Raw genomic sequence first — 21142 nt, 5'->3', positions numbered from 1 at the left:
AGCAGGAATCAGTATGAATAAAAACACTTAAAATGTAATTGATGAGTCACTGTAGGCCCAATATGGACTAGATTGAGAGTTAAAAAAAATTTTAAAAACTCCATGGGATCTAATCTTAGGGGTGCCCCGTACTTTCATGAGTTTTGCTTCCAAGAGCCTGACCAGAGTTTCAGGGTGAAGATCAGAGACTCCTTTATGCTTTTGGCAGGGGAAGGGGAAAAGCAACTATCTTGAAATGAGCCCAGAGCACTCTTTCTTCTTAACAAAGGCACGCCCTCAAGTGAAACTCTTTAGCAGAACCTAAATTACTTGGGTTTTACCGAAACTGGAGGGAAGAGAAATATCCAACTCCAGCCTCCTCAAGCCTTCCTGTCTCATCTAAGAAAAGGAGGAAAGCTGAGGAATACTTGTAAAGGTCACAGCCTGAAGGTACAGGTTCATTGAAAGACTAAGACTTTACCATAGGATTATAGGATACTTACCACCACACCAATCAAGCTCCTGTATGATTACAAAGGTTTTCAGCTGAAAAAACTGCAAAGCTCAGACCCTATTTAAGAAGCAGTCTCTAGGAAAACTGAAAGAAACAGTGGAGACATAAACAAGTACATTATAGGAAATTTTAGCCTCTTACACCTACGACTACAGAAAACAGTAAACGCAGCCTAACTCCTAGCCACATAAACATAAAATCTCACAATAAAGACTTATTTACTTCAGTTCCTTTTATCTGATACATCACATCTGGCTTTCAATCAAAAAAATGATAAGGCATGTTAAAAAGAAAAAAAGTCTGAAAAGACAATGCAAGCATCAGAACCATATTCAGGTATGGCAGAGAATTATCAGAATGGGAATATAAAATAACCATTATTAATATGTTAAAGGCTCAAATGGAAAAAGTGAACAACATAAATCAATAGCTTGGTAGTATAACCAGAGAGATGGAAATTCTAAGAAAGGCTCAAAAGGAAATGCTAGAAATCAAAACACTGTAATAGAAATAAAGAGTGGCTTTCATGGGCCATTAACAGACTGGACGTGGCCAAAGAATCAGTGATCCTGAAGACAATCAACAGAAATTTCCTAAATTGAAACACAAAGAGAAAAGAGCATGGCAAAAAAGGAACAAAACATTGAACACCTGAGGTATAACTACAAAAGGCGTAACATACATGTAATCTAAATACCAAAAGAAGAAAGAGAAAGGAACAATATAAATATTTGAAGTAATAATAACTGAGACTTTTCCAAAGATACCAGACCACAGATGCAGAAGTTCAGAGAATACCAAGCAGAGTGAATATTGGAAAAGCTACACCTTGATGCATCATATTCTAACTGTATAAAGTGAAAAAATGAGAGAAAATCTTGAAAGAATTCAGAGGAAAAAACTTACCTATAGAGGAATAAGAATAAGAAATACATCAGACTTCTCTTTAGAAACTATGTAAGCAAGAAGAGAGTGGAGTGAAATATTGAAAGTGTTGAAAGAAAATTACTACCAACCTAGAATACTGTATCCATTTATCCTTCAAATGTGAAGGAAAAATAAAGACTTTTTAAGAAAAATAAAAACTGAGGGAATTTGTTGTCAGTAGACCTGTCTTGCAAGGAATGTTAAAAGAACCTCTTAAGAGAAAATGAAAATGATATAGGTCAGAAATTTGGATCTACATAATGAAAGGAAGAGTGTTAGAGAAGGAATAAATAAAGATGAAATATTTTATTTTTCCTATTCATAATTGATCTAACAGGTAACAGTTTGTTTAAAATAATAATAGCAATAAAAGCAGTTATAAGAAGTTCTGAGGATCTAATATACAGCATGGTGACTGTAGTTAGTAACGTGTATTGTATACATGAACGTTGCTGAGATTAGATCTTAAGCATTCTCACCACATTAAAAAAAGTTAATTATGTTAGCTATGTGAGCTTAACTAATATAATGGTATATGTCAATTATACCTCAATAAAATAAAATGAGAGTGAAAATGTAACCTGCAGAATGGGAGAAAATATTTGCAAACCATGTATCTGATAACGGGTTAATATCCAAAATATATAAGGAACTTTTACAACTGAATATAAAAACAAAATCAAACAAATAACTTGATGAAAAATAAAATGGGCTAAGGACCTGAACAGACATTTCTCTAAAGAAGGCATACAAATGGCCAACAGGTATATGAAAAGGTACTCAACTTCACTATCATCAGGGATATGCAAATCAAAATCACAATATGATATCATCTCAAATCTGTTAGAATGGCTGTTACCAGGAAGACAAAAGATAAGAATTGTTGGCAAGAATGTGGAGAAAAGGGAACACTGTATACTAATCGTGGGAATGTAATTTGGTGCAGCCATTGTGGAAAAGAGTACAGAGATTCCTCCAAAAACTAAAAATGGAACTACCATATGATCCAGCAATCCCACTTCTGGGTATATATCAAAGGAAATGAAATCAAGATCTCAAAAAGATATTTGTACTCTCATGCTCAATTTAGCATTATTCATAATAGGCAAGATGTGGAAACAACTTGTGTCCATCAGTAGATGAATGGAAAAAGAATATGTGGTTTATGTGTACAATGAAATATTATTCAGTCTCAAAAAAAAAGAAAAGAAAAGAAAACCTTGCAATTTATGACCACATAGGGGAACCTGGAGAATACTATGCTAAGTCAAATAAGTCAGACAGAGAGTGAAAAATACTGAAAAATACTGTATAATATTACTTATATATGAACTCTAGACAAGCCAAACTAATAGTGACAGAATGGTGGTTACCAGGAGCTGGAGGGTGGAAGAAATAGGGAGACGCTGGTTGGTAGATGAACTGGGGAACTGCTGGTCAAAGAGTACAAACTTTCAGTTGTAAGGTGAATAAGTTCTGGAAACCTAATGTACAGCATGGTGACTATAGTTAACAATACTGTACTGTATCCTTGAAATTTGAGAGGAGAGTAAATCTCAAGTGTTTTCACCATACACACACAAAAATGATAACTGTGTGGTGATGGATATGTTAATTAGTTGATTGTGGTAATCATTTCACAATGTATACATATACCAAAACATCACATTGTATACCTTAAATATATACAATTTTTATTTGTCAATCATACTTCAATAAAGATGGAATTTTTTAAAAATCAAAAATGAAATAGAGGAAAGAGATTGGATTCCCCCCAAAATAAAAAATAAATAAATAAAATAAAATAAAATAAAAGCTTGTAATTCTTGGAACATATGGTAGTTCTATTTTTAGTTTTTTGAGGAACTTCCATACTGTTTTCCACAGTGGCTGCACCAATTTACAATCCCACCAACAGTGTACTAGGGTTCCCTTTTCTCCACATCCTCTCCAACATTTGTCATTTGTGTTCTTTTTGATGAGAACCATTCTGACAGGTGTGAGGTGATCTCTCATTGTGGTTTTGATTTGCATTTCCCTGATGATTAGCGATGTTTAGCATCTTTTCATGTGCCTGTTGGCCTTCTGCATTTCCTCTTTGGAAAAATGTCTATTCAGGTCTTCTGCTCATTTTTAATTGGGTTCTTTGTTTCTTTGATGTTGAGTTGTATGTGCTGTTCCAGTTTCCATTAACTGTAAATAGTCCCTTAAACCAAATTGAGTCCTCCTTTGATAACTAGGTATCTTGCAAGTCTCTGGGTCTTCATTCTGAGTATGAGTAATCATTATCCAGGAATAATGATTGAGAACATCAATAATAGGAGATAGTTTTTAAAAACCCTCTTAAGGAAACAAAATCTTTATTTTAGTGTCATTTGCTATTTAAAAAATTCCTGTTAAAGCCTTATTAGTCAAAGACCAGGATCAAGCCCGTAGGCTGGCACAATCAGATTTGTTGACTGAATACACTGTGGAAGGAACGCTCCAGAGGAACTGTGGATTGTTTCTTGATTGAAGAGAAGAAGAAAGCATCTTTTGTAACATTTGGGTTCCCACTAAAGATTCTGAGGATGGTCTAAAGAAGCAGAAATAAGTTCTGGATTGATTGCAACTTCTGAGGCAGTTGGTGGTATGGGGGGAGGATTGAGTAGGAATTGTGTACTGTCATGAGGTGGAGATGGTTTACTAATTGGGTATTCCCAGTAATATGAAAATAGCAAAGCAGGTCTGGGCATCACTGGTAAGAAAGCAGTAGTCACTCCAAAGAGGTGGGGGTCATTATGGCATTATACAACTGCTGCATGACCTTGGAAGAAACAGTATTTTCTGTTAACTTTGCGGCTGGTTTTATCTGTCTGTCCTCCCAGCCTGATTAATAGCTGGGCTGCTTATTCTCAGTCCCAACTGATTTTTTACTCTTTCAGTCCCGGGCAGGTTTTGACTCTTTATATCCTAAATGTGGACTACAACAGATCATTCTGAGAATTGATGATTCTTGCTAGCTGTGTTCTGATAAAGTCAACGTAGCTCCACTGGAACTGTGAATCAACTGCCCAAGGACAGCTCTTCCTCAGTCACTAAACCTCAGATTTTTTTATCTGTAAAATAAACTGATATGATTTATCTCAGATGGTTATCATAAAAATCCAATGTAATTTAGGATATCAAAATGTTTCTGCAATGTACTGTGTAGCATAGAAACATGGAGGAATTATTATTATTATTATTTACTAACTATAGTTTCTTGTCTCGAGCAGCTTACAATAGAAAACACCATATTTGAGACTAGGCATCTATAATCTGCTCAGTAAATGAAGAGAGATAACAAATATGTCTTAGGTAGCCTTTAAATATTTCATGCATACGTCAAGGCTAAGACCCACTGTGGAAGTGGAACTGTGGGTAGTAGAGTCACCACTCCTCCAAAAATCATCCTTCAGATAAATGGTCATTAAAGCTGCCCTTAGGTAAAACTATGCTGCTTATGAAGTTTACTTTTCCATTGAAGCCTCCTTATGACTTATAAAATCTACACTTAAATATACATATGATGAGTTTTGAAAATTATTTAAGTCAAGGCAAAGTGATCAATCAATATTCCTCCTTCCAGTGGGATGACCTGAGAGTGGGAGAAAAGAAGAGATGATGTGTGTGTTGGGGGATTGTTTTGTTATGTTTTTAGCTCAATTTTGGGGCAGCCAGAGCAGGCTGGGTGTTTCAAGGCACTGAAAAAGCATGGTGGGAAGTTGCCAAAACAGAGCTCATCATTTTGCCTTGGGCTGCCTGGGGAAAAATTAATATTCCCAGCTCCATATTATTTGTTTAAATTGGTGAGATATTAATAGGTTATTTCGGATCTTTAACATAGACTCACCCTATTTTAAGAATAAAATCTTTTCATACCTGTGTCACATTCCCTTCTTTGCTAAGAGCATTTCACTCACTCAAGAAAGGTATGTTAAGGTAAAGGGATGGAAACAGAAGGCTGGAAAATGGTAGAAGCAGGAGTGAAAAAAACAAAACTTACAAGCGAACAAAGCCCATATGCAACTTGTTGCCTTTTAGGAATTGAAAGTAAATTAAATTATTTGCATTTTAAGAAGCTTGTCTGAAAAGCCTTAAGATAAATTGAATATGTTTTTCAGGTCAAGAATTATACAAGATTTGGTAAGCTTGCTTTATGGTATTGCCTGGGGGAAAAACATTAGCTATTGATAGGGAGATTTGTAAAGTGAGATTTATAATAAAAAATTACTCTCCATTGGGGCAAAGCAATTGCACTGAAATTCATGCAGTCTCCATCGACTATCAGATGCAATTCACAACCCTGCAGGGAAGCTTAAGGACTATTATTTCTTGTTTAATAGGATTAGTTCAGTTTCTCTGGCATTTTTTATTAACACCGTGGAATATGTACCTCACTGTAATTTTTAAAAAAAATTCTCAAGCCTCTGTTAAGATTAATTAAAAGGAAGGTCTGTAAAGGTGTGGAACTGGGTTGGTCTTGCTAGATGCTTATACCCAAAGACTACTGTTCATGAACTCTCTTATCCCACTTTGCAAGCCGTTCGCATTAAGTTTAAACAGAGGGACAGAAGTTAGGAAGTCCTCTCCTAATGATAGTTTCCACTGGGTCTCCTCCAAATAATAATTTGACTTCTCTGAATAGACATGGTAGAGCTTGTAGAGAGCAGCTTGTTGCAAGGACTTTAAAATGGTAGATAAAAATAACCAGATTTGCACAACTGTAGCTTATGCTACTGCACATGCAAAATTCCCTTAACATCCCCACAGATGACATCTTTTGGAGTCAGTGGAAACATTGTGATGCAGTTGTATGGGATAGGCTGGCAGTTGTGATTGGATGCTACATTTGGGTTCAAATTTCCTTAGGGCTCAGTCTCTTAGAAACATCATGGACTTTGGTAGGATTATGCCAATTTCTGCCTAAAGGGAGATAAAGGAGAATCTGTATGCCCAGAGTGGAGTTTGAGTTCTTTGGCAGCAGGTTGCAAGTAAGGAGATACAAGGAACTATGGTGGTCAAAGTAACCCAGAGAACAAACAAATAAGAACTCCAAAACCCTGGTCAGGATTCGATCAAATCTGCTAGTCAAACTGCAAGAGAACTGCTGAATACAGAGGTTGCACTGACTATAGTCTGAGCGGCATTATTTCACCAAGCCTTTGGTAAATATCCAAGCTTTTCCCTTAGGCAGATTTTTTTCTTTAAAGTCTTCTATTCCTCTGGGCCAATACTAAGAGATAAAAAGTACAACACATACTTCTAGGATCAAGCTGCTGCCCAGGAAATGGAGAACCTAGGCAGCATGGTCAGTCGTCTTGCCAGATCCATTGCCTCTGCAGCAGCTTCTCCATAAGTTAACTTCTTAAGAGCAATTAATTTACATCCCCACTTCTTAGATCTACTGGGCAGTGCACTTCTGACACATGTGCACAACACAAGAGATGTGATTCAATTAAAATATGAAGTAAATACAATACCCTTTGGGAGAGCTATGCATTCAGAAGGAAATTTTGTTTCCAGAAAAGCTTATGAGAGGAATCCTCTACTTCACATCTCCAGCATTCTGCTGTCAGAACGGTTCCCTTTGGAGAATATATGTGGGCTATGAAAGAATGCAGATCTTTTCTTGATTGAACTAATGGTATGATTAGCAACTTTTTTTTCGATGAAACTACCAGATTTGTTCCAATCCACCATACTGTGTAAAAATCTTGTTTCAAGGACATTGCTTTTGGAAGCTAGAAAACAGAATCTAGTAATTAACTCCTGTGTTAGCATAAATGGTCATAGCCTGAATGAATTCCCACACCCACACAAGCTCCCAAATAGATCATAGATCATACAATTAATATTACAAAATGGCCGACTATATGTTTCTCTTGGCCAGGAATTCCTGCCTTTTTGTTTGTACTTCTCTGAAAGTGTCTCCAGTTAGCTAGTAAGGTTTTGTGAAATTTTCAAAACAAATTCTATGTTACTTTCCTCCCCTGCAAAAATATAGGTATGCACCCTTTGTTACTGGAAGGGTTGCAGATGGTAGAGAAAGAGGATCTAACAGAATCCAATAAACAATGATGTTTTGCAAATCCTGAAAGTTTGACTTCCTATAGCGCTTTAATATCTGGGTGACTCATTTGGCACCTAATACAGTGGCTGGGACTGGATTAAACTGTTTCACATATGTGTGCTTTGTCTCCCACCACTCTAATCATTTGCTGCTGGAGCAGCAGCATGGCCTAACTTTTCTTTTGTAAAATGGTATAACCACTTTGGAGTATAGTTTGGAAGATTCTTAAAAAGTTAGATAATCCTGGAGAAAAAAAAAGACAGTAAGTAAAAACTAAGGCCATTTGAATGAAGTATTGACTTTAGTTAATAATAACGTATCAATTTTGGTTCTTTAATTGTAACAAATGTACCATAGTAACTTAAGATGTTAATAACAAGAAAAACTGGGTACTGGGGTATGTAGGAACTTTCTATACTATCTGCCATGGAATGAATGTTTATCCCCCCTCCCCCAATTCATTTGTTGAAATCCTAACTAACTCCCTAATGGGATGGTATTAGAAGGTGAGGCTCTGGGGAGGTGATTAGGTCATGAGAAAGGTGCTCTAATGAATGGGATTAGTGGCCCTATAAAAGAGACTCCAGAGAACTCTCTGGCCTCTTTTGCCATGTGAGGACATGTGAGGGTACAGTAAGAAAATGGCCATCTATCAACCAGGAAGTGAGCTCACATCAGCCATCGAGTCTGCTGGTGCCTTGATTTTGGACTTCCCAATCTCTAGAACTGTGAGAAATAAATATTTGTTGTTTAACCCACCCAGTCTGTGAAATTCATAGCAGCTGAACAGAATAAGATGCTATCTTTACAATTTTTCTGTAAATCTAAGATTATTCTAAAAAATAAAGTTTTTTTTTAAAAAAGCTTAAAAAGGAACTAAAACAGTTAAATGTACACTTACTGTCTAATTCATCCATTCCATGTCTAGACATTTATCCAGGAATAAAGGAAATATATATGCATGCAAAGATGCATACATGTATGTTCATAGCAGCTTTATCTGTAATAGCCCTCAAACTGGAAACAACCCAAATGTCCATCAACAAGTGAATGGATAACCAAATTGTTTATATCCATATAATGGAATAATACTGAGCAATGAAATAAAAGAATGAACTACTGATACATGTAACAAGACAGATGAATCTCAAAATAATTGTGTTTAGTGAAATAATCCAGACAAAAAGTACATACTGCATGATTCCGTTTATATAAAACTCTATAAAATGCAAACTGATTTATAGTGACAGAAAGATAAGTGTTGTTTTGAAAGAAGGGCAGGAGGGGGGCATTACCAAGGAGCACCAGGAAACTTGTGGGTAATTTATATGTTCATTATCTTCATTATGATGATGATTTCATAGGCGGATACATATATCAATCAGCCCTTACAGATTATACACTCTAAATTGTGTGTTTATTGTATGTCAATTATGTGCCAATAAACCTGTTTATTTTTTTTTAAATCCAATTAGTCATGTATAGGAAAAGGGAAATAATTATCTTAGGCTCATATAACTACTACCTTTGATCATTAAACATAGCTCTGAGCTTTTTGGTAGTGGAAATTTTGCTTCTTTGTACCACTGTACCTACCACTGGCTGTTTGGGGACCAGTTTCTTTCTCTGAAAAATGACGAGTGACCCTTAAAGTCTTTTACAGGCAGATATATTGAGAATAATTCTAAACATGTATCTTCTGAAATAAGTTAAAATAAATTCATTTGCATTAATTTCATAAACCTTAACTTGAAATTGGCTAATAAAGTGATACCTATTAGGAACCTTAAAGATTAAATGGGAATTAATAGTTAATAACTATTTGTAAGTAGTATACTGATTATTTTTTTCTGAGTATCTGTTTTATGTCAGGCAATCAAATAGAAGTATTTTTTTAAAAATAGCTTTATTGAGATATCATTTACATGCCATACAATTCATCCATTTAAAATGCACAATTCACTGTTCTTTAGTATATTCACAGATATGTGCAACCATCAGCACAGTCAATTTTGTAACATTTTCATCACCTCAAAAAGAAGCCTTAGACTCAAAGGGCATAGAGATTCCTCTTGGGGTGATGAAAAATTTCTGGAACTAGATAGTGGTGGTGGTTGCACAACATTGTGAATGTATTAAATGTTACTGAATTGTACACTTTAAAATAGTGCATTTTAGATTACAATATTGTATCCAGCACACCAAAACCCACTCCATAAAACCCACCCATATACTTTAGGTACTTACCCTTATCGCTCCATTCTCCCAGCTCTAAGCAAACACTAATATACTTTTGTCTCTATAGATTGGCCTATTCTAGGCATTTCATATAAATGAAATCATATAATATGTGGTCTTTTGTCACTGACTTCTTTCACTGAGAATGTTTTCAAGGTTCATCCATGTTGTAGTGTGTATCAGTACCTCATTTATTCCTTTATATGGCTGAACACTATTCCACTGTATGAATACATCACATTTTATTTATCCATGCATCAGTTAATGGTCATTTAGGCTGTTTCCACCTATTGTCTATTATGAATAATGCTACTGTGAACATTTATATACAAGTTTTTGTGTGGATATATGTTTTGATTTCTCTTGGTTATATACCTAGGAAGGGAATTGCTGATAACTCTTTGTTTAACCATTTGAGGAATTGCAGAAAGTGGCTGCACCATTTTACACTCCCACCAGAAGTGTATGAGGGTTCCAATTTCTCTGTATCCTCGTCGGCACTTGTTGTAATCTGACTTTTTGATTATAGCCATCCTAGTGAGTATGAAGTATTGGGTTGGCCAAAAAGTTTGTTGGGGTTTTCCATACCATCTTACAGAAAAACCCGAACTTTTTATCACATGGTTTTGATTTATCTTTCCCTGATGACTAACGGTGTCAGGTACATTTTCATGTACTTTTTTTCCTAGAAATATGCTCATATAGAGAATATTTTGCTCATATAGAGAATATTTTGCATATAGAGACTATTTTGAATATTTTGCTCATATAGAGAAAGGTGCCTCAAAGTTATGAACCCCTAGAGGGGAGTTATTACATAGACACATGAAGAGAAACTGTCATGGTAGTTATTATAAATTATACCTAATCATAGTAACTAATGTAATGTGTACGTTTTTCTTTTACACTGCTATATATTTAATAAGAAAAGTAAAAGAACACATTTTAACATTAGTTGCACTGAAATACTGGTTTGCTTTCCATTTCATGATTCTTAATAGCGGTGGAGGGGGAGGGGTCCCAATTCCTACTGGAGTGAGAAAAGTACATTATATATCACCATTTCTGAAATCAAAGGGTAACCCCATAGACTGAGGTAGAAAAAATTACCTATCTCTTATTTGTACAATGTGGTCATATACATAGGATTAGAAAACCAATAGAATAGATGTCTATATATCAGGGAGGTATCTGTGTAACAGGAGAGTGAAAAGAGGTCTAGGGAGGTACTAACCTGAAAGTCACTTTCAGGATGAGCAGTGGGTACTGGGAAAAAGAAAAGCTATTCAACAAGAGTCAACAGTTATTTTGGCGAGTACGGGCTTACTACTGCCAACACAGCTTTATACTTATGACATATGAAAGTTGTCTGTTCCCAGGGAGTAAATGAGCATTTGCCCTGTGGTCTGAGGAGTCACCTACAAAGTTTGGATCTTTTCTGGGACTGGAGAAACAGTGGTCTAAGCTTTGAAACCTTAAAGGAATTTGCTTAGGCAGCTTTGAGGGAATCATTATACCCCATGGTATATTCTTAGAACCTGAGAAAACTTCCTTATATTGGAAGCTTATACATTAGCATTTCTTAAGGCAGTCAGCCTCACTCTCTCCACCAGATCAGCTTTTAGAAAATGGAATGATTTGGAGTTGCAATTAAAATCCCAGGCAGAAGCTCTTCTAGGATGTTCCATTGCTTAACTGCAAACACAGCAAAGAAAAGTAAGCAATTCAAGTTCTGTACCTTATTTCACCTTCTCTAATGTGACCTGCCAGTTCCTCAATAAACTTCTCCCCTTTCATCCAGTAGATCATTGGTCCGGACTCTCCACTGAATCCAAAGAATGCTTTGCAAGGGATGTTCAGAGGCTTACCTGAGAATGGCAGAGAAAAAAATGAGCAAATGGCTCTGGTTATCATTGGGAGACAGAAAAAGACCATTTAACATCCAAAGGAAAACTCAGAAGTGACCCATTTTTCAACTCTTCTTCCAATCACCTTATCACTGCAAATGAGAAAATTTTTAAATAGTTACAAGGGCCTCTGGGAAATTTTAAAATTCAATATATTATCAAAAATGAGAAAGTAAAGAAAGTTACTAAGTTTTTAAAACTGCTTATTTTTACTGCCTCCCTCCTAGGAACTAATATGAAAGAATCATATGGAAGGAACCCTCTTTTATTTTCCTGTTTTGAGAATATTAACAACTGCTTACTTGGACTTGCCTTTGAAGTTAACATTAATCAAAGTATAAGTTAATTTTTGATTTGTGAGAAAACATATAATAGACTATCCACTATTACTAAGATTGCATAGGGAAATTTTGTTAATTCTGATTATTGTATATTCTGAGAAAAATTGGATAATTCAAATCAAATAAGAATTTTATAATTATAAGAATATCTATAGAAAGTACATGGAGTGAAAACTCAGTCTAACCATATCTTCGATATTCCTTGTGTCACCTACAGTACTTAAATAATTCTAGGCAATACTGCAGATTTTTACTATGCATCTTTGTGATTATAGCTAAAAACTTTGTTTTAATTATGAATTTATCATCAAATATATAAGCAATTATTTTTTTGCTGGCGTTGATTTTATTTTCCTCTTACAAAGTAAATCAGTAAGGGAAGAATGGTATAGAGAGTACAATCTTGACATTTCTGACAAAGGAATCCCCTAATTCATAAATCATAATATAACATATCATTTTCTCTATAACATGTAATTTTTGCCCTGGTTGGAGCACTAGATAAAGCAATTTCAAAAATATTTTTTTCCTTGTAGAGTACATGGTGAAGTTGTTCCCATTATAACTCTGAGCTGTGTAAGATTTCTCCTTTCTATTCTTAAATTGATCCAAAACTTCCATGTTCTAAGAACCATTACTTTTTGGGAACCTTTCTATTTAATCACCATAACTAGCAGATGGCTTGCTTTGAGGACCATTTTCACCAAGAAACAATTTTAATTGGAGTTAGGGTCTACATTGAGACAGTGGAAATTAAGAAAACCTCATACACATATGGATGCTGGGTGATAGGCTGGGCTTAACCACAATAAGTGTTACCAAATATTGGTCTTTTTATAGTGTAAATTTCTCTCTCAGCAAGATGATTTGTCACGGACCTTTGGGATCATTCAATTACTCTCAAAAGCTTTGATATCAACAGCCTTTCATATATGTCATGCTAATCTGAAACAACGTTATTCATTGTTTCTCTGAACATGTGTTTTGTGATACAAGCTTGTGTAAAAAATGGAAGACAGCCTGGTACAGCTAAGAGATGTGGGTCCTTGTTTTGGATCTATCATTAAAAAGTAGACTCTCTGGCCCTGGGTAGATTACCTAACCTTTTACAAACTGATTTCTCATATATGTAATACGGATGGTAATAATACTTTGGATGCTCAGATAAGACAATATCTACAAAAGTGCTTGGTGAACATGCAAGTCCCATCCAAATTTAGCATGGCTGTGTTTTCCTTCCAAGGCTTGGTCTTTCAAAAAGTCAAGTTTGAGACATAATTCTATATGTGTAATGAGATAGCTAACTGTTCATTTTGATCCTGCCAATCTCATGTCCTTCTTTTATTTATGAGCACCTATGGGGTAATACCCTTTTCTTATCAATGCTCTATAAATATTTCCCAGATTCTAGAGTAGGTGTGATTCATCCAAGCAGACCCCGTGTTCTCTAAACCCGAACACAGGGTCTTTTTATGCCTTACTGCTCTTCATTCCCATGAAATTAAAGGTATTACGGAATGTCAAACTAGATGGCAAAAGATCCAGAGACTGTGATAAACATTATTATAAGGATCCCAGTTGCTAAAACTACCAGTATATACATTTATACAAATAAATTCTGGTTGTCATTCCTTTGGGCTATGTTGAAAGAATATATCAAATAAAATACCTTTTATTGATCCCTAGCCTGTGGGTACTCAGGCCTGGTTTGATTTTAATGGAAAAAGACGATTATAGCAATGTGCAAAAAGGTGCCTCCTTGAGGTGGTCTATCAAAAATGACAGCATCTGCCCTTTCCTTGGCACTACACAATGGGTACTGACTATTGCAGCGATTTCTCCTGGGAATGTTTTTACTCTCCCATCAGACAGGTTTTGTTAAATAAATGCAAGAGACATATTTCAGCAGTCTAGTTTCTACAAATGCTGAACAAATATCCTGAAGCCTTTGTCAACGGCTAAAACAGGAAGATGGTCCAATCATCATATGCAGTACTCTGAGGAGAGTCCCAAAATAATCAGCTCTTGTGCCAGATAGTGAGAATCAATGTGTGCCAGGTTGTGAGTACCTCTTCTTTCAAAAGGCCTGGGAGGGATCTCAGCACTGATTGAGCAAATAACCTGAAACAGTCTCTCCAGGTTTTTCTAAAATCTGGCTTACGTGCATGTGCAAACTCATATCTACCATTTGTATCTGTTTGCTATTGTATTGTTTTGCCTCCAGATGTTTTCAAAGTCATTCCTATGGTACTGTATATCCTACTAGTAGAGATGACCAACTCATATTTGTATCTAAAAAGGATTGTACAGTAGGTTGAAGACTATCAATACTAGCAATTTCTCTATCACTTTATTAAGTCTAGACCAGTCAACAAAACATATGTTCATACAAAGACTTATATATGAATGTTCATACCAAATACCCCAAAACTGGAAATACTCCAAATGTTCATCAACAGGTGAAGGAATACTCTGGTACATCCATACAAAAAAATAGTCATCAGGTATGGAAAGGATGAAGTACTGATACATACCATAACATATGATTTTTGAGATTTAAAGCAATTATACTAAGTTAAAGAGGTCAAACAAAAGAGTACATGCTTTATGACTCAATTTATATAAAATTCTAGGAAGTTAAAATTAATCTACAGTTTCTTAAAAAGTTGAACATCTGCCATGTGATCCAACCATTCCATATGAAAGCCTATGTCTATATAAAGACTTGTACACAAATATTCATATCAGCTTTATTTTTCCAATTGAGGTATAATTGACATATTATATTAGTTTTAGGTATACAACACAATGATTTGATATTTGTATATATTGCAAAATGATCACCAAAATAAGTCTAGCTAACATGTCACCACTCATAGTCATGAATTTATTTTTTCTTGTGATGAAGGCTTTTACGATCTACTCTCTTAGCAACTTTCAAAATGCAATACAGTATTAACTATAGTCACCATGTTGTACATTATATCACCATGACTTATTTATTTTATAACTGGAAGTTTGTACCTATTGACCCCTCATTTTGCCCACCCTCCACAAACCCCACCTCTGGCAACCACCGATCTATTTTTATCTATGAGTTTGTTTTTTGTTTACTTATTTGTTTGTTTTAGATTCCACATATAATTGAGGTCATACAGCATTTGTCTTTGTATGATTTATTTCACTTAGCATAATGCCCTCAACGTCCATCCATGTTGTTTCAAATGGTGAGATTTCATTCTTTTTCATGGGTGAATGATATTTCATTACACACACACACACACACACACACACACACACCACATTTTCTTTATCCATTCACCCATTGATGGACACTTAGGTTGTTTCCATATCTTGGCTATTGTAAGTAATGCTCCAATGAATATGGGGGTGCAGATATCTTTTTGAGCTAGTGTGTTCATTTTCTTTGGATAAATACTCAGAGCAGAATTACTGAATCATATGGTAGTTCTATTTTTAATTTTGAGAAAAATCCATACTGTTTCCCATAGTGGCTGCACTAATTTACATTCCTACCAACAGTGCACAAGGTTTCCTTTTTTTCCACATCCTCACCAACACTTGTTATCTGTTGTCTTTTTGATAATAGCCATTCTAACAGGTGTGAAGTGATCTCATTGTGGTTTGATTTGCATTTCTCTGATGATTATTTCATGTACCTGTTATCAATCTGTTGATTATCATTTCATGTACCTGTTGGCCATCTGTATGTCTTCTTTGGAAATATGTTTGTTCAGATCTGCCCATTTCTAAATCAAGTTTTTTTTTTTTTTTGGTTTGTTTTGCTATTGAGTTATATGTGTTCTTTATATATTTTGGATATTTACCACCTATCATATATATGATTTGCAAATATTTTCTCTTATTCAGTCGGTTGCCTTTTCATTGTTGATTGTTTCCTTTACTGTGCAAAAGCTTTTTTGTTTGATGTAATCCCATTTGTTTATTTTTGTTTTTGTTGCTTTTGGTTTGGAGTCAGATTTTAAAAATCATCTCCAAACTAACTGATATCAAGGAGTTTACTGCCTATGTTTTGTTCTAGGAGTTTTACAGGTTCAGGTGTTTCGTTCTACTCTTTAATCCATTTTGAGTTAATTTTTGTGTATGGTATAGGATATTCATCCAGTTTCATTCTTTTGCATGTGGTTGTCCAGTTTTCCCAACAACATTTATTGAAGATACTGGCCTTTTCTCATTGTATATTTTTGACTCCTGTGTCATAAATTAATTGACCATATATGTGCGGGTGTATTTCTGGGCTCTATATTCTGTTCCATTGATCTATGTGTCTGTTTCTATGCCAGTACCATACCGTTTTGATTACTGTAGCTTTGTAATACAGTTTGAAATCAGGGAGTATGATGCCTCCATATTTGTTCTTCTTTCTCAAAATGTTTTGGCTATCCATGTCTTTTATTGTCCCATACAAATTTTAGGATTGTTTATTCTATTTATGTGAAAAAATGCCATTGCCATTTTGATAGGGATTGCATTGAATCTGTAGATTGCTTTGGGTAGTATAGACATTTTAACAGTATTATTTCTTCCAATCCATGAGCATAGGATATCTTTCCATTTATTTTTGTCTTCTTCCATTTCTTTCATGATGTCTTATAGTGTTCAGTGTATAGGTCTTTCACTTCCTTGGTTAAATTTATTCCTAGGAAGTTTATTCTTTTGATGCTGTTGTAAATGGAGTTTTATTCTTAATTTCTCTTAATGATAGTTTGTTATTAGTGTATAGAAATGCAACAGACTTTGGTATATTGATTTCATATCCTGCAACTTTACTGAATTCATTTATTAGTCTTAACAGTTTTTTTGTGGAGTCTTTATGGTTTTCTATACATAATATCATGTCATCTGCAAATAGTAACAGTTTTAATTATTCCTATTCACTTTGGATGATCTTATTTATTTTTCTTGCCTAATTGCTCTGGTTAGGACTTCCAATACTCTGTTGAATAAAAACGGTGAAAGTAGACATTCTTGTCTTGTTCCTAATCTTAGAAGAAAAGCTTTTAGCTCTTCACCATTGAGTATGATGTTAGCTGTGGGCCTGTCATATATGGCCTTTATTATGTTGAGGGATGTTCCCTGTATAACCACTGTGTTGAGAATTTCTATCATACGTGGAAGTTGAATTCTTTCAAATGCTTTTCCTGCATCTATTGAGATGATAATATCATTTTTAGCCTTTATTTTTTTTTCAATTTTATTTATTTTTTTATACAGCAGGTTCTTATTAGTTATCTATTTTATATATATTAGTGTATACATGTCAATCCCAATCTCCCAATTCATCCCCCCACCCCCCCCACCACTTTCCCCCCTTAGTGTCCATACGTTTGTTTTCTACATCTGTGTCTCTATTTCTGCTCTGCAAACCGGTTCATCTGTGTCATTTTTCTAGGTTCCACATATATGCCATTACTTTTTAATGTGATGTATCCCATTGATTTGCAGTTGTTTAGCCATTCTTGCATGCCTGGAATAAATCCCACTTGATTATGGGGTACAGTCCTTTTCATAAGTTGTTGAATTTTGTTTGATAATGTTTTGTTGAGGATTTTTGCATCTATTTTCATTTGGGATATTGGCCTGTAATTTTATTTTCTTGTGGTGTCCTAGTCTGGTTTTGGTTTCATGGTAACACTAGCCTTATAAAATGAAGCTGGAAGTGTTCCCTCCTCTACAGGTTTTTGGAAGAGTTTGAGAATAATTGGTATTAATCCTTTCATGTTGGGTAGAATCCATCAGTGAAGACATCCGATTCTGGACTTTTGTTTCTTGGGAAGTTTTTGACTACTGATTCAACCTCCTTACTAGTAATAAGTCTGTTCAGATTTTCTTTCTTCAGGATTCAGTCTTAGAACATTGTCTATTTCTAGGAATTTACCCATTTCTTCTAGGTTATCCAGTTTGTTGGCATATGATTTTCATAGTAGCCTCTTAAGATCCTTTTATCTGCAGTATCATTTCTAATGTTTCCTCTTTCATTTGTTATGTTATTTTTGTGAGCCCTCTCTTTTTCTTGGTGAGTATAGCTAAAGGCTTGTCAATTTTGTTTACCTTTTCAAAGAACCAACACTTAGTTTCAGTAATCTTTTCTATTGTCTTTTTAGTCTTTATTTCATTTATTTCCACTCTGATCTTTGTTATTTCCTTCCTTCTACTAACTTTGGGCTTCATTTGTTTTTCTTTCTCTAGTTCCTTGAAGTATAGTTAGGTTACTTACTTAAGATTTTTTGTTTGTTTGTTTCTTGAGGTAAGCATTTATTACTATGAACTTCCCTCTTAGTACTGCTTTTGCTGCATCCCATAAATTTTGGTATGTTGTATTTCCATTTTCATTTGTTGCACAGTATTTTTTAATTTCTCTTTTGACTTCTTTGTTGATCCATTTGTTGTTTAGCAGCATGTTTAATATTCATATATTTGTGTATTTTATAGTTTTCTTCTTTTAATTAATTTCTAGTTTCATACGATTGTTGTTGAAATGATGCTTGATGTGATTATTTTTGTAAGTTTTAAAATGCTGTGTTTATTTTTTTAACATCTTTATTGGAGTATAATTGCTTTACAATGTTGTGTTCGTTTCTGCTGTATAACAAGGTGAATCAGCTATACACACACACACACACACACACACACACACACACAAATATATATATGTACATATATCCCCATATCCCCTCCCTCTTGTGTCTCCCTCCCACCCTCTCTATCTCACCAGTCTAGGTGGTCACAAAGCACCGAGCTGATCTCCCTGTGCTAAGGGTAAGCTTGATATGATTTTGATCTTCTTAAATTTATTGAGACTTATTCTGTGGCCTAACATATGATCTATTCTGGAGAATGTTCCATGTGCACTTGAGAAAAAATATTTATGCTGCTGCTTATGTAATGTCCTTTGATTATATAATGAAGCTTGATTATTTTATTTATTGAATCCATGAATATAGAGCCCTCAAATATGAAGGGATGACTGTATACAGTTATGTGTCTTGGTGTAGGTCTCTTTGGGTTCCTCATACAAGGAACTCTCCAGGTTTCTTGGATTTGGGTGTCCATCTCTTTCCCCAGGTTAGGGAAGTTTTCAGCCATTATTTCTTCAAATATGTTGTATGGCCTTTTCTCTCTCTCTTCTTCTGGGACTTCCTATAATACAAATGTTAGTCTGCTTGGTGTTGTCTCGTAAATCTCGTAAACTATCTTCACTTTTTTCCCATTCTTTTTCTTTTTGCTGCTCTGATTGGGTGAGTTCTACTGTCTTGTCTTCCGGTAAACTTTTCTTTGCTTCATCTATTATAGTCTGATGTTGAATCCCTCCAGTGTATTTTTCAGTTCAGTTATTGTATTCTTCAGCTCTGTGACTTCTGTTTGGTACTTTCTTACATTTTCTATCTCTGTGTTGAAATTCTCATCCTGTGCTCATCCTTTCTTCTCCCAAATTTGGTGAGTATTTTTATGACCATTACTTTGAACTCTATCAAGTAAGTTACTTATCTCCATTTCATTAAGGTATTTTACTGAGATTTTATTTTGTTCTTTTGCTTGACACGTATTCCTCTGTTTATTTTCCTTCACCCTCTGTGTTGACTTCTATGAATTAGATAGAACGACCACCTTTTCCAGTCTTGAAGTGGTGGCCTCATGTAGGAGATGAACCTTGTTGCTCAACTCACTCTAGCTTTTGGTTGTCTCTCAAACCTTTGTGATTGTCCAAGCAGTCTATTATATTTTTAATAGCTCCCAGTAATTTAGGGTGTGCCAAGACTTGTCAGTGGCCTAAAGAGGGGAGAATCTCAGTCAGCACTTAGATTCAGGCTGATTGGAACTCAGATCCTCAGGAAGCAGCTTTTAAAGTATTCTTATATAACAGTCCTGTGGATCCACAAGTGTAATCCCTGCTAGCCACCAGAGCCAGGCAATCTGGTGGTGTTCCCTGGGCAAACTTGGGGCTCCAGATGAATCTATAAGCTCCTTACTGGGAGACACAGGTGAGCTGGAGTGAGTCAGAGGGAGAGCACAAAGATGATGTCACCTAGCACAAAGATGATGTCACCTAGCCTTCATTCCTTGAGAGTACCTCCATAGTATCTAGGTGTGAGCCAAATCTGAAGCTCTTGACTCAGGCTGAGGCCCCAGGACTAGCAAGTAGGCCTCTTTCACTGAAAAACTGGGGATGTGTTCCAGTCTGCTGTCTGTGCAGTGCCCTGGGGGTGGTAGTCTGCCAATAACCCTCTCTTCAATTGTTACAGTCCCATGGGACTCAGGAACGCAAGCACCCTGACTCCCAGAGCCAGATGATCAAGGGGCATTTGCTGGGCAGCAACTTCAAAAACTGAGGCACCAGATGTAAAATCTGGGGTACCAGACACAGGTAAGAGAGTTCCCTTCTGAAAGATACTGGTGCTCTGGGGTGTGACAGAGAGAGAGAGCACAAAGACAGTGCCAGCCCTCTGAGGTCTCTGGGAAGGTTTATAGTCAGCCTTTAGATGTGTTTAATTAGAAGTCTGTCCCTCAGGCTGCAGCCATCATGATAAACTAACAGGCCTGTTTCACGGAAAGATTGAGCTTCTGGGTCTATTGTCTCTTCTTGTGCCCTGAGAGTGGTAGCTGTTTAAGAACTCTTTCTCTATTGATTACAGTCTTTTGGGACCTGCAAGCATAAGCCCCACTGACCCTCAGAGCCAGGTGATGTAGAGGTGTCCACTGGAAGCAGCTGCAAAAAGCAAGGCACCAGATGTAAAAAGCCAGGCACCAGATGTAAAAAGCAAGGCACCAGATGTAAAACCTGTGGTACCAGACACATGTAAAAGCTCCCGTCTGGGAGACACTGGTATTCTGGAGCAGGCAGAGGGAAAGTGCAAAGATGGCGCCCACTGAGAAAAGAAAAAAAAAAAAGATGGTGCCTGTCACCTTTAGCAAGGAAGGAGAGTGTGAAAATGACCCTCAACAGCCTCTGTCCCTAGGAGACTGGTGCTTTAAGATTAGCTAATTAATCTCTTTCACATAAAGGCTGGGTGCTTTTCAAACAGCTGCTTCTCTGCTGGGTCCTGGGGTGAGTGAGTCCACATGTGAGCACTTTAAGAGCTCTTTCTCAGTTTGCTACAGC

General features: G+C 35.8%; 1 protein-coding gene across 3 annotated transcripts in view; it reads right to left on the bottom strand.

Annotated features, from left to right (window-relative positions):
* Positions 1-21142, bottom strand: part of IL1RAPL2 (interleukin 1 receptor accessory protein like 2) — a 1121335-nt gene that overhangs the window by 52740 nt on the left and 1047453 nt on the right. For 2 of the 3 annotated variants that reach the window (XM_082377189.1, XM_082377190.1), the window contains one exon: positions 11491-11620. The exons of the other annotated variant lie outside the window; for it this stretch is intronic. In XM_082377189.1, coding sequence (XP_082233315.1) covers positions 11491-11620 — 130 coding nt within the window. The remainder of the gene's footprint in view (positions 1-11490; positions 11621-21142) is intronic. 3 annotated transcript variants of the gene reach the window in all.

This window comes from Balaenoptera borealis, assembly GCF_965194805.1.
Source record: "Balaenoptera borealis genome assembly, chromosome: X".
Lineage (NCBI taxonomy): Eukaryota > Metazoa > Chordata > Mammalia > Artiodactyla > Balaenopteridae > Balaenoptera > Balaenoptera borealis.
This window is presented reverse-complemented; position numbering and strand designations above follow the sequence as displayed.